The sequence below is a fragment of the Fopius arisanus genome, unplaced genomic scaffold (assembly GCF_000806365.1).
Source record: "Fopius arisanus strain USDA-PBARC FA_bdor unplaced genomic scaffold, ASM80636v1 scaffold00040, whole genome shotgun sequence".
In the NCBI taxonomy this organism is placed as follows: Eukaryota; Metazoa; Arthropoda; class Insecta; order Hymenoptera; family Braconidae; genus Fopius; species Fopius arisanus.
Window position 1 is genome coordinate 271,980 of NW_011887779.1, and position 15,454 is coordinate 287,433.

At 40.3% G+C, this 15,454-nt stretch overlaps 1 protein-coding gene across 3 annotated transcripts in view; it reads right to left on the minus strand.

Annotated features, from left to right (window-relative positions):
- Window positions 1-14,358, minus strand: part of LOC105266616 (POU domain protein 2) — a 72,752-nt gene extending 58,394 nt beyond the window's left edge. For all 3 annotated transcript variants that reach the window (XM_011304926.1, XM_011304927.1, XM_011304925.1), the window contains exons 1-2: window positions 13,728-14,358; window positions 3,002-3,034 (exon numbers count right to left, since the gene is read on the minus strand). In XM_011304926.1, the coding sequence (XP_011303228.1) occupies window positions 3,002-3,034; window positions 13,728-14,343 (649 nt within the window). In that variant the 5' untranslated portion in view covers window positions 14,344-14,358. The remainder of the gene's footprint in view (window positions 1-3,001; window positions 3,035-13,727) is intronic.
- Between the last annotated feature and the right edge of the window lie 1,096 nt (window positions 14,359-15,454).

The window sequence follows — 15,454 nt, forward strand, 5'->3', positions numbered from 1 at the left end:
ATCAAAATGCTGTGCGTTCGTGTACACAATATCCTTCAGGTGATCAAGAGCCTCTGCCCCTCGTTTCCTCGTGTACTCGTTCTCTCTCCATTGCGACATCAAATCCTACAATAATTCAATGATATATCAATAATACCCAACGATTCTAAATGCTCGCAATCAGATCCATCGATCCTCCCATCATTTCTTCACTCAGCATCGTTATCCTCTTCCGGGAACTCCTGCCATTTACACGATTCACATAAACAGCATTAATCAATCCGCCTAATTGAATGGCAAAAAATTGATTCCTCCTCGGAATAGTATTTCATCGATTTGCATAAAGTTGACAGGGCTATTTCTTCAGGTGAATGCTCTTGTGCATAGAGAACAAGTGGTTGGCGAAGGAAAAAAGGTAGACCAACCGTTAGTGGATGGAACACGCGTGCGAGACAACTACCAGAAGACTCTTACCTTCGTTGACGCTCTATCACTGTTGAGAGCCTCTTCCCTCCTTATTATATCGCTTTTAACCTCGTCGCCATCTGCCACCGCGCCATTTCCTGCTCGACGAGATACCTCGTACCCATCCTCATTATTATTATCCCCCAAAAAGTACAACGGATACATGCACACTGTGGTTTATCTTCTCACCCCGAAAAATTGCATGGCTCTAATGGTTTTTGGTAAATCGCCCCCAGGTATCTCATTTTCCCGACTAAAAAATGAGATAATGTTGTTATTATGAAATAAAAAACAAATGTGAACTTTGAGGATTGAAGAGCAAGGTCAATTGGAATTTTGGGGTTGAGGTGTGAAGGGTGTGGATATTGGTCGTGGAGTTGGTCTAATTTGTTGGGATGAATCGATACGTCGTGAATGCAAAGTACCCGTGAATTGGTGAAGGGAGAGGACCGCACACGGCAAAAAGAGAGTCGATACTCTGGGGGCACTTGGCAGGTAGTCAGATGAGAGAAAGATATAGAAGGAGATGTTGGGAAGGACGTTGGAGAAAGAGTACGGGCCCCGGGCGAGGTCACCCACCGCCCCCACTTGGTCCCTCACTTGGGCCCCACTTTGGTCCTCCCCACTTTGGCCCCACACCCTGATTACCAGCCGCCGAGGGCGGGACACGCTGTAATGAGCATCCAAGAGGTGCTCAACTTGGACACGTCAATGCATCACTTGCAGATCTTATTTAACCCTTATTTTTTATTGTTACATTTGGAGATGGGAGGGAGGAACAAGTGTTTTGGGGGATTGTGCGTGTGGAAAGACGTGAGAAAGGTTTAGGGACATTTTTTTTTGGGGGAGGAATGATGAGTGTGGGGTTGGGGGGTGATGAGGGAGGAGAAGAGCCTCTGGATAACGCGGGGAATACGCAAGTAGACTGTTGGCTGTCGTCGGGTATGTGGTGGATGATCGAACGATGTTATTTTAAGTTTTCCATGGGGGGTTACGACCCGGTCTACCATCTTGCCCTAATCGACTGTCAGGAACTCTAGGGTTTTAGGTGGTAAACGCACCCCCTGCAGACACACACATTGGCAACACCACCCTTCAATGAAGATTCGCCACCCGGATTCATGCACCCTTCGAGGGTCCATTCAAAAAGCTTCTGAGGAATGTATAACACCGACCTGTTGATTCCGTCTGGTCATGAAAAAGAATTTTATCATTTTAAATTCCCGCGAGGGAAAAGATGTATCGTTAAAGTGAACTCCGCTAATATTCTGTTCTGCAAAGTGATTTTTCTCAAGAAGTGAATATTTTCAGGAATTTGGGAAGAATCATAGGCACTCATAGGGTACCTGATGAGGTCCAGATCACGACTGAAACGCAATGGTGGACTGAGATCCTTAAATCGTTAACTCAGCCCTCACGATAACCAGATAAGGGTCTAATCAGTTTCGAGTCAGACTAACATCATCAGGATTTCTATGGTTTCCTCACCAGGGCCTTGAAAACGAGACGTAAGGTCAACCTCAGCAGGTAAGCCTGACAGCAACTGACCAAGTTCTTGATCAGGTGTCCACCTGGTAGATGAAAGACGAAAAAATATATATTGCGATATTTAGAATAAAAGAAAACGTAAAAATGAGGCACATGTCCTTGAAAATTTGAAGTATTCCGTTTGTGTGATGAGTGGGAATGAGTTTTTTTTTGGTGGCTTCTGGTGTTTGAGCGACCGCCCTGGACGTTTCCGGCGTTTAGAATGTCGTGTTCGGTGGTAAAGCTATTATCGTTCAACTTTTGGTACGTTGAATGGTACAAGTTGGGAACATGTCTCAGCGGGTTTTATTGCATGATATTAGCTACGGCTAAGGTAATCATAATCTGCTTGGACAAAACACGAGTCCACGAATGGTATATAACGCTTGAATTTTACACGACGATGGTGGTATGGAGTTTTCGATGAGGGGAGGCAGAGAGGATAAAAAGAATAACAGATATGAGGAGAGGGAGAGAGAGAGGGATTGAGACCGGATGCAGTTTGACTTTTTGCAACCCCCGGGTCGCAAGACACTGCTCGACCCCAATGAAGATGGATCGCTTGGTGGATGTTGAGGAGTTGCCAGGGCTACGGTGAAATTGCTAGTGCCCAGGGACAGTTGGATGAAAAAAGTATATTCATGATAATCGAATAAATGAAATGAAATTTGACACGGGGAGACGAAAAGTTGAGTCATTTATCATTTTTCTGTTTTCCTAGAGGTTTTACTGCTTCCCCTTCTTTCGACCTTTTCGCGACTTTTCTTTTAGCTTTCTTTTATCAGTCAAGGTGACAATATACCTTCGGGATAACTCCATAAAACGAGTTGATTGTGAGAGAAGCAATCTCTGGCGGCATGAGAAACAAAGGACATGGGAGGTGTATTCCCCTTTCTTTTCTTCTTCTGGTTTTGATATTTTATTTTTATTCTTTCGTCCTCCGCCAATTCTGGCAAAATTCGAGGGGTTTCGCAGCGTTGAATATTCAGGCATTGTCAGAATTGTTCAATATTCAATGAAAAAAACTCACCATACGATCTCTCAGCTGCAGCATCACACGAATCTGAAAGAAGAATAATAATTTATGTAGTCGATCAGGGAATACAATTAAATTGGAAACAATTCTCCCACTAATACTATAAATATTACAACTTTCGCTTTGAACTAGATTAAAACCACTGAAATTTCACCAGACTTTCGAGTCATCATCAGATTGAAATAAATGTAGAAGCAACGAGCGTTAAATTTATACCTATGCATCACAGCCCGGATTCCTTTTATTGTTCATTCAGAGATCCGGAATCCAAAATATCTCTCCCAACTCCTCAACGAAATTAACAATATTTCGAATAACTGAATCGACCACTTGACGTTCAACATAAAATATTGAAAAATATTGGCAATACTGAAGGCATGACGGTATGATTTGCGCGGTAGTCTCTCTCAATACACCAACTCCTCTCCATAAATTATTCCAGGAATAGAATTTAATGGTAATGAGTGATAATCGATGTGTACAATCACCGCAGCAGGAGTAAACTACTCGGGACGTTACTCATGATTTGCGAAATTATAATATTATTTCGTAATGTCTCACTCCTGTAAATACAGTGGTAGGTACATGAGGAGGGACAACAGAAGCACAGGAGGCCATCAGTTGTCATAAACGCTCGTTGAAATCTCCGGCGGTGCACAGCGTGCTAATGGCCTCATTAGATATTACGGCACCTGCAGGAGTCTACGCACGATTAACTAACCCCATACTATCACATCTGCCTCTCTTGATTTATCCACTGTTTTTTAACAAGTCAGGAAAAACTTCGGATGGACATTAATATTTATTTATGCATCTTTTTTACTCGTGACTCAGCAGCGCTCGTCTGGAAAGAAATTTCAGGAGGTAATGTCCCGGCTGGAAATCTGTCAAGGCCCTGCAGTGAAATGAAGAAAATGTTAGGAGCCGGATAGCTGAGTTGGGAGAGCACCCGATCCATAATCGGAAGGTCCCGGGTTCAAATCCCGGTCTGGACTATCCATTTTTTCAGTAATTTTTCCTGTAAAAATTATATTGAGAATTATCCTGTTTCCCTTCCTACCTGATCCAAATCCTATCCAACTACTCCTTTGACGTCACAAAAATGTGGAACGCTATAAAAAATTCCCGTCTACTATGCAGAAAAAAACCTGCGTACCTGATAAATGGTGGATATCAGGCTTACCTGATAAGGTTGACCTTGCGCCTCGTGTTCAAGGTCCTGGTGAGGGAATCGATTAGAGGAAACTGATTAGACCCTTATCTAGTTATCGTAAAGGCCAAGTAAACCATTCGAAGACCTGATAATGTAGGTCAGATAAGGACCTCAGCCCGCCATTGCGTTTCAGCCCTCATCTGGAGCTCAGCAGGTACCCATGAGGGCTATACATTCCTAGCAGCCTTATAAAGACCTTGTGAAATACCTGACAAAATTTCTACACGACGACCTGAGAAAATCCCAGGGGAACACTTGCATTCTAATTTATCGGTAATTGACACCAGGCGACTGTACCGCATATCCCTAATGACTAATGGTAATTAAATTTAATTAAATGATTAATACACTCTCAATATTACGTTACATTTTGTGCTGATAACGCGTAATTTGGAATGTATCATTTATTTGAAGAATGCCGTTGCCTCATCCAATTCAATCAGTCGATCCCGAAGTCACGGAAAAAACTTCTCGATACATCGATGTCACCTTATCATTCCGATAATAATCGATGAATCAGTGAGTGCCGGTGTAACGTTAGCCCCAAATCGGTATCGATAATGACACGGCAACACGTGGTAGAAATATATCACGATGACGGTAACATTTCGAAATATATATTTGACTCGCAGTGGAAAGAGGCTTTTTCAGAATAAACCTAGGAGGTCTAGATCAAAATAACGTTCCGGTCGATTCCTCAGCGTCGATTAGAGCCATCGACATAATTAACAACGTACAATAGACTACGGGAGGCTCTCATACATCCCCAGGTATATAACCGTATCGTGAATTAATCGATTGAGCTCATCCGATTCGAGATAGGCAAGAGTTGTTAATCATCATTCGCTGGTTGTACACAACTTTGTTTACTGTCTCACTTTTTATTCTCAATGAAAATTATAGCCACCAGGAGTAGAAACATCAACTCTAGATTTCCATTTGTTAAATGAATATCGTGTGACTTACCGATAGCTGTACAATCGGTTACGATTTATTGGATTTCTCGGAGTTGAGAGTTTATGGGAGTTGTGAAGGACAACGGTTTACCGTGGCATATTAGGCTCTATTCACCGAGAACTGCTCACCAATTATCCTACTGATGTCAGTTGCATGTTTTCCGTTAGAAAATCCAGTCGAAATATTTATGTGCGTGATATATCTCGCTGAAAATAATCTATCCACCGAAAAATGCAGATTCATGAGTTGTAAATATGAGAGAAAACTATGGAAATGAAAAACTATCGGTCTAATAAAAAAATACTACCGGAAAACTTGAGTCGCGAATTTAATTCAGACTGCATAAACGTTAATTGACAAATGTGAAAATAATTCAACAGCTTGAACGTAACCGATCGAAGCGATCGGTAGCATGGATAACGTTTCGATGAATCGACACGACTAGTTTACTAAGTAGCCATCCTAGTAACAAGTTGACCATGACTCTTTTCCCATGACGAATCTACATGTCCCGAGTGTACATCGATAAATAAGAATGTGAAGATAAAATAATTGAGTGAATTAAAAAATCTGACCCACTTTATTCTGGTGAATAATAAAATATCGATCGATATGATTTTTTTGTGAATTCGCTGAATGGAGTGATCACGTAATATAATATTGTAACTGACGGAAGTGAGTGAGTCACTTTGGGGAGGAATGTGTGGGTTGGATCGGCAGATGAGATTTAATATGTATGCGTTAGTTAACTCACCCACAGATGAGTGCCACGAGAATGAAAGTCGCCTTAGAATCAGTGAAGCCTTTGCCATTACTTGGAAAGCTATCTGTCACCATTAATGGCGAAAGTGATCAACATAAGCGCAAGGTAATCCATTTTTTCTCATGTACATGTACCCAAAAAAATTAAAAATTGAAACAAAAAAATGTTTATTCCCACTCCCCCCAATAATTACTAATTATACTATTATTAATAGTAATGCTATTTTTCAACTGATGAAAAGTTATTTCTAAAGTAATGTGCACAAAGTGGAGGAATATTATAAATAATGCGTTTATAGGGGAAGCGATAAAAAAACTAGTGGTGAATAATTTGAGGTGTAATTGAGAAAATTGAAGAAAGCAAGGAATGAACTTATTGAGAGAGTAGGATCGGGTTGTATTATGTGTCAGCCTCTTGGAAAATGTACAGGGGAGAAGGAAAGAAAATGTATTGACTTGCGGATTATGTGAGAGTGAGAATGTGAGAGTGTTGGAGTGTTAGGCTGTTGCGACAGCGCGCCTTGCCTAGACTCGATTCGAATAAATTATGGCTTTACGAGAGCAACGCTCCCTTCCTCTATAGCTGGAGTCCACAGATTGTTTTACGTATGAAAGAGAGATTTTTTTCAATTAATCCGCCAGATTTGTCAGCTGTTTTGATCTATAGCACCGGCGAAATACAATTACTCAAAGGGAGAAAATTGTTTAGGTAGAGCTATTAGCCGTCATTTCCTCTCAAACAAATCATTATTTCAGTTTAATATTTACCTCAAATGGTTTTCATTTTATGGAGATTATGTCGTGAATAAATAATCTCCGGGGGGATTATTCAATTGATAACAAGTGCGAGTGGTAAAGTTTATTTAAAATTCGAAAATTGAAGAACTTTTTTGTCAGTTTTTTAATTTACCATAAAAATTATTTGGTTTAACGATTAAAATGCATTTGAAACTCAAACAAATGGTAATAATACAATAAATAAATTTTTAACAAAACAAAAACTCAAGAGTTTTCTCTCTTTCAGAATTTTGCAATATAAAATAATTCCTCAACATCTGAAATAAAAACCAAAAGAAATCCGAGTAATAAATGAATTTTTGGTAAATTTGATTGAAAATTCAAAAATCGAAGAACTTTTTTCTCAGTTATTAAATTTACCAAAAAAATTATTTGTTTTGACAATTAAAATACATTTGAAACGGCACCAATCCAACAAATAAATTTTTATACATTTTTCCTATCAAAATTTTTCAATATAAAATAATTCCTCAACATCTGAAATAAAAACCAAAAGCAGTCCTTTAATAAATGAATTTTTGTTTCAAATATTCTAGCACATACTCCCACGAAGCCCCAAGAAAAAAATATTTCCACTCATCCATGAGATAGATCGGAAATGACACAGGAAAATCCACCCTCGCATTTTCCAACCCTTTCCCCATTATTCACCTCCATATTTTTCGAAAAATCCTTGTCATTCCCACGTTCCCAGAAATCGCCACGCTCCACCGATTTTCAATATCATTTGCCTATTCACATCAATACCTCCTGCATCCAAGCGACTCCCCACACATTTCAAACATCATTATTAATCTTGCAGTTGCAGTCCTGCATGCAGATTTTCTTCGAGCCTCATCCTCCTTATTAGGTGTGGCACATACATTAATGTATATCTTCCTCCCGGATCTCCATTTATCTATTAGCATAAGAGCCGAAAGAACCGAACAATATCATACACTTGCAGTAAAAAAAAAAATAATCAATGATGCAGTGGATGCGATAGTTGCCTCGAGATGAAAAAAAGTGTAGATTTGCTTATCCAAATTTTTCCTCCTCTCCTTTTCTCTTTCAGAATCTCCCGAAGCCGCCGCCAGAGAAAACAATGCCGACTTTGATCGATGGATATAGACGAATCGGCCTTTGAGAAAAGGCAATTAATTTTCGGAGATATTTAGAAGCCAGCCTAATAACCAGATCCTCTTTCAAAGGTAGCATGAGTGAATGCATAAATGAGAGCTCCACAATAGATGAAATAGTAACTTCAGTAGAAAGAAAAAGAAGAGAAAAGAATAATGTGAAAAAAAAAAATGAGTTGATAGAGCCTGGAGAAGGCATTACACTGTGCTTTATCAAAAGTGCTCATCGTTTACCGCATCCGGATTCAAATTACGCTTGGTGCTTGCACTTATGTTTATTTATCCAGTTATTAAAAGTACATTAAGGCCAGAGCCTTAATTATGCGAGGAGATCTGGAGCACGCATATGGGGCCCCTTGCCGCCGGCTAAGGACTCCACTGGAGAGACTGTGTGGGCCCCAAATAGCCTTCATACATGATGCCTGTGAACGGTGATATATGTCCACTTCACTTCTCACTCTCTCTACGACTGTATTACGTCTTATACATTTTACATTTTTAACAACCAAATTCATCCTCAAAAAGGCCATTCTAAAGGGGATATTAATTGAGTTATCCAACCGAAAATCAGTCTTTTGAAAGATATCTTTTATATTCAACAATGCGTTACTTTTCAACGAGAAACGAACAAAAAGCAGAAATATCGGGGCGTAATAAAAATTTATTTCGTAATAAAAATCCTCTTCGCCTCCATTTTTAATAAAGAATCAATATTCATGAGAATTTTGGGTCAAACATTATGGAATAATTGCAGGAACCGAGAAAAATTCAATGAAATTAATAATTAATTGAATCCTAATTAATGTCGACCCCTAGAGTTCAATTACCTACGAGAAAAAAAAATGATTTAATTACACAAAATTAAAGATTGTATTCAATCAATTACACTGGCTCCATATGCATTTCCGCACGCAAAAAATTATTAATTATTTCATTTATTTTTAATTATTCAAATTTGAATACGAATATTTTGGAGATTCGTTAAAAAAATATGAAAATATAAATAAAAAATGTCCATCAAATGTACAAAGAGAATGTAAATAACCTGTAAATAACTATTAATAAAAAAAATAGACACTCAAATGATAAATAATATTGGCAATGTTTATATACAGCGCGTCGATTTTTCACGGGCTGATGATTCCCCTTTGCGAATGCAACCAACATGCATAGTCACTGGTACAAGCAAAGTATGATGTGCCTGTCAGATCATTACCATCGCCTGCATACCACAGTGCATTCGTGTCTTATGCGTGGTTTAATTTGAATACACGAAGGATAGACAGGAAGTGAGCGCTCGTGTGATGCACATTAGCGACGCCCATTTCTGTGTAAACTGCATTATCTTGTCCCGCGATAAAGCGTCCAGTTCCGATGAATACGTCTTGTTTCGAGACCGTCATTCAATCAAAATTTTATTTATCCAGAAGTGGGCATCCTAGAGAGAGAGAGAGAGAGAGAGAGAGAGAGAGAGAAAGAGAGAAAGAGAGAGAGAAAGAGAGAAAGAGAGAGAGACTCGACGACTCCCTCTCATGTCTCATCCAAATTGTTCATTAATGCATTAATTCATGTTATTATTTATGTTTCTCTCTCCCGAATTCTCAGCTCTCACCTAGACCAGTAATAAGTAACATCCGTTCGCACAAGTAATGTTGCTATGAAATAAAAAAAAGAAAATGGCAATTTTCACTGGAGTTATGCCAGCGCAGTTGCTGGAAATTTGCATATATCGAGCATGTGGCGTGCGCGCACGTTGCGAGATATTTGTTGTGAAAGGGAATTGACGGCAGGATGCGCGGTAAAACCGCAATGACCAGGCGAAAAAATAAAAAAATAACACCTAGGTGATGTATTAGTGTGAGATTGTGAACGCGTTAGACCAGGACACGAGCCGAAACTCATATTTCGCATTGATGATTCATATTCGCAATTATTTCAACAACAGATATACTCATTGCCAAATAATTCAGAAATTACGAATAGAGAATAGAGAATTGAGAATAGGCTACCGGTATGTTCTGTGACCTCGAGTCTTTCTTCGTTGTGTCATTAAGCTTTGGCCAATTATTTTACCAAAAAAAAAAATGAACTCTGTCAGCGCGAATAAAAGAGCTATTTCAATGGCGAATTTCGCAATACACTGGTGCTTCAGGTGAACATCCCAACAGTCATCTGTCCTTTACATTCCTCACTGATGATTCTAGGATTCATTGATTTTACTTGAAATAATGAGATCCCAGGGAAAATGTTAAATACTCGAGGTAAATGTGTAATTCCGCTTCACGCGTAACAACACGCATTTCTAACGTGTGTCAAATACTTTGGTGGTCTGGTTCCAACTTCAGTACAGATCATACCCAAGTAACCATGGAAAATAGATAGCACACGCATAGCTTGTCCATAATGGGAAGTCAATTCGAATTAGCGTTTAATGGCTGAGAGGAAAATTTGTTTTTCCCTCTGTCGTTGCTTGCATAATTTTTCAAAAAGTTCAGCTCAACGAAGTTTTGCAATTCTCTGATTCCAGTATGTTAAGCAAAAAAGAATTGTGCATATGCACATGATTCCCTCGTTTTTCCTCACCAACTTTGCATTTCCCAGTAATTGCTGAAGTGGGAAAGACCATATTCTTAATTCTTTTATAATTTATTTTTTTATTCATCCGCAGTACTGGCCTTTATTACCATATTCTCCTGGTGAGTACATAAATGAGTATAGAGGATTAGCATGCCACGACCAAATACGGTTAGCCAGCTCACCTGCGCGATAGAACCAACAATGCAATGAATATGGTAATTCTCATCATTTATCCGGTTCGCATGGCGAACTCAGTAGCACCATAACGTTTTTCCCTGGTTCTCGGGTCCTTGAAATGAAATTCAACAATCGAGAGTGGATTATTCATCATTCTATTTGAATATCTGGAGGGGTTATTTCCACATGTCAGGTGAACTTGTCCATATAGCGTCAATACCAGGTGGTTTATTTGTTCAATTATTTCTTCAACAAGTGTATTAATAAAAAATATTTTAATTGTAGGAAAAATTCAAGTGAGACACGTCAAGTGTGTGTTTGGTGGGTCGCGTGGCTATTCACCGATTTCTGGAGGCATTGGTGGCACCACCCCAACACCGTCCTGAATGTTTAAAGAAAAGAAGAGGAAAGTTGGTCGCGTGTCGCGGTGATTTGTCGGGGCATTGTGTGTGTGGCATCTTCTCTTCCTCTTTCTCGTTTCGAAAAGAGGCTGAAGGGTTAGCCTACCTGGACATGGGCATGGGGGATATGCCGAGAGACCGATTCAAGTGTGAGGGAGAGAGGGAGAGAATAAAGAGCCCGCCACGTGACCCTTGTTCAGAGGCCTGCCGTACCTTATTGGAATCCTTACCCCAACCTGACCTAGCCAAGGTGAGATTTATCCGGCGGCTTTACCTGCCTCCCCAGACTCTTGTGTTTGTGTCTTTTAGCGCAGACACCTATATCACCTACTTTAATACGGACAACGGACTATCACCTTCTAGCATCACTCCAACAGGTTTTCGCTTCTCCTTTTTTATTTTGCCAAATTTTCAAGGTGAAAATTAGGCTGATCATCTGTTTTATTGAGGGCAACATTCCATGACGCAATTTTAATATTAGAAAATTCAATTTTATATTTATTCAATCAGTTTTCAGATCGTGTAGGTCCCATTGGGCCTTATCTATCGTCGTCAAAAATTTATTTCGTCCATCCATTCATCCAAGGTTTATTTAGAAAAATTTATTAATAAATAATAAAATTTAATTTATTAATAAATCCATGTATATGATATGCGACATGAGAGCGATTTCCCCAGTTTTTCTTCAAGGCTTTATTCATCTTAATGATGAGCAAATAAAAATTCCCGGAAATTTTAATATCGCCCGGCGCTCCATTACCTCCAGGAACCTCTACCTTCACCCAAAGAATAGCTTCCGGAATCCGAAAATTGGTTTAGTCGTTGCCTCCAAGGGGAATACGTAAGTAGGTCGGCGCAACCTGATTACAGGTTCCCTTAATCACCCGGTGCGCCGGGCGCGTGATGATCTATGATCCACGTATAGATCCTCAGAATATTCTACCCCATTCCTCCAAGCACGTTAGACGTTGATTTAAAATCCTCCTCGAAGAGCCCATTACCTCAAAATATCCAAATAGTCAAATGTTAATTCGCCCCACCTCCTCGAGCCCCTCATCATCGGCATCACTTCCTGCCGGATCTCTGTTATCTCACGCCTCGCCTTGGTGTTTCGAGTGACGTGTTGTACCACCGAGCAATAATCAAACAAGAAACAAAACGAGAGCTCCAGCATGACTCAGCTAATGTCCCTCAAAAGATTTACCCGAATGAACTAGTTCTTTTTTTTTTTTCACTTTCATCTGGAAAACTGGAATACTCACGAGATTGAAATGATCCGACGGCCTGAGAAACTCATCTCAACCTAATAATCAAGGCCAATGTAAAAATACCGTGACTAGTCAAAGATTCTCATGATTATTTCCATTATCATCACCCACACATCTCCAACTTGTCATTATCCGGATAATAAAACAAATCAAAGAAATCTATTCGCCAATAATTTTCATGATTGTATGCACAGGTATCATCATCAGCATCATCGGTTGTCGCAACAACACTCTAGCTGCATACGTAATTTGTAAAATCGTGTCGAAAAAGGCCAGTGAAAAGGGAAAAAAATACCTGTTAAATAACAAGATATACATATTCAAAACACGATTCAACCAGGCGCCGTTGGACAATAACCGGAAGTTGTCGATGTGATCAGGTTGACCGCTCGCAAAATCATTTGTTAGGGAATAAATACTCGGCTACAGGTGTGACAAATTCAATGATTCTTCAAACTAATTCTAATCGAATTTATCTCAGCAAATGCTTAATCGACACTTTTATCGAGCAAGATAACCTATCAGCACTTGCAACACACATTTTTCATATTAGTTTGATTTCAATTTAATTTCTAACGCCGAATGATGTATAAGTGCGACAAACGCCTGATATCAGTCACGCATCACATCAATATTACCGATGACAATTGCTCCAACATGCGACGCAGAAGCGAAACAATTTGAAGATTAAAGTTTATATCAGAGTTCTAAGAAATCATGCTGATGCCCGAGTGACTCTTATTATTTATTAATTTATCGTAAGACCACTTGACTGCTCGCCTCATCATATTTACCTGTCCATGAGATTTTTTTCAGCATTATTTATTCTAGTAATCTCTCTCCCTTTTTTTTTTGCGGCAACTGATAGCGCGTGTCTCACGCGAAGCGTGAAGTCCTTTATCGGTGTATTAACGGACCGATTGAAAAGTGAGAATACTCGAGCGGTATATCAAGGAGGTGATTAATAACTACCAGTCATAAGAGTCACACTTAATTAATAATCTCAAAGTGGCAGGCTTGGATAATTTTGTAATGACACCTCTGCCGGTATCTGATTAACGATTGAATATTCCACGTGAATTGGAAACAAAAAATAAAATATCCACAGATGAAAAATATTCCTCAGAATATTGGGTCACATATTTACTCATGAATCAGAATTGATAGATCAATGCTGACAGGTAAATACGATAGATTAGATAGTTCAATACTTGTGATACATCAGAGATTGAATCACCTCTATACCACGTAATAATATGTAACCAAAAATCCAAGAAATTATTCAGAATGTGACGAAACACCTGACGAGCACAAACATCTTATCAACCTCTGCTGTCCCTCCCAAAATGATGAAAATTGAGATATGGAGGAGTCCACAGCTCCATCCACAAGCCCTATCATACCCAGAGCTCAACTCTTATCAAATATTCTCAAATTTATGATACTCACCAGTTTCAGCGCCTCGCAAAGGCCCCGAGGGACTTCCACCGGTGGATACCCCTTCATCCTCGCTGCCACTGGTACTGGCCTCACTGGGACTGTAGCTCCTTCTCTCGTTCATTCTTTCTGATTTTTGTCCACTAGCACCAGTACCATTATTATTATTATTATTACTATTGTTATTATTGTTATTATTGTGCATACGACTCTGCAGTCTTTCGTGCATTGTCCTGACACGCGCATGCAGCCTCTGCTGTTGTAACGAACCAACGGAGAAATCGAGGGGCTGATCAACGTCTGATTGAGCAGGTTGCTGAACCTGGAGTCTCTGTACCTGACTCAGCGTTGCTGATATTATGCTCGGTGCTTGTGTTACCTGTACCATCTCCTGATCCTGATGAACACTTGACGGTGGACTCCACCACTGGTGTCCACCCTGAATTGATCTCCAAGCATCAATGGTATTGTTGTTCGTTGGACTACCGGTTTGCTTTTGCTTCTGGCTTTGACTCTGAATCTGATTGGATTGTGGACTCTGTTGGGAATTCTGTTGCTGTTGCTGCTGTGCCATAGCAACTTCCAGATTGTTGTTCTCTAACAGGTGCATGCTCGGTGTTTGCGTCATGGACGTGGGCAATGCGAATGCTGCACCCACTGAGGATTGATTAGCGTCGTGCGATGAACGACGACTGTTTTGGGGCTGCTGTTGTTGTTGCTGCTGTTGTTGTTGCTGCTGTTGTTGCTGCTGCTGCTGCTGTTGCTGTTGCTGCTGCTGCTGCTGCTGCTGCTGCTGCTGGTGATGTTGGGGTTGATGATGAAATAGATGAAGCTGGGAGCTCGATGGTACAATAACCGGAGGTGTTATCTGGCGTACGGATCGGGCTGCCTCGGCAACCCACCGGCGCACAGCTTCACTGTCAAGACCCGCCAGACCTGCTGACTTTATTTTTGACTGTCCAAGTGGTGATAAACCCTTCTCGGTTAGCAAGCCGGGAAGCGCTAGGACCCCGGTCCCCGCCACCGCGATTCTGGGCCCTGTAACGCCCCCGTAAGCACTCACTGCCGCGAAATCCAACGTGTCTACTGGATTACCTCGGTCTCGAGGCACCTCAAAGATTTCTACAGCTCCCTGGGAGGTCTTCAATTATCGTTGATGTTGAATTATGGCTATTCGACTCCACGCGGTGACAGTATCATCTAGTTTTCAAGCGATACAATAATTCGGATTGAACAGTGATTTTGCTGTTTGAAGAAATCCTAAAGTGTTTTAAATCCTCCCTGACAGTGTCACTCAACGCCACAATCAGTCACTCGCGTGTCTTCGCGCACTACTGACATCCTCAACCGTCAGAACCCGGGACCACACAAAACACCAAATGAATACAAATGTCAGGGATGGTCGTTTTTATTCTACTGTCACTTTCTTGTTGATTCACTCTATACAACCGATACTCTGTTTATTTTATATCATTACCACCAGTAGCCAAACACTTGTACGAAGACAGTGATGATTCGTTGGTAACAGGTGATCGGACGAAGCACCACCTGTCATTCGGTTGAATCCTCTCGTCAGAACCCTTCCACAAGAAAAATATCACGAGCTCAAGTTTTCCTGGCTAGCTGCCAATAACCGACACTTCACAGTTCGTTGACATGTTTCATCGATAAATTGAATCCTTTCTGTCAATGATCGACGCGCACTCGTTGTAAAAATTAATTTTCAAGTGTATACTTTG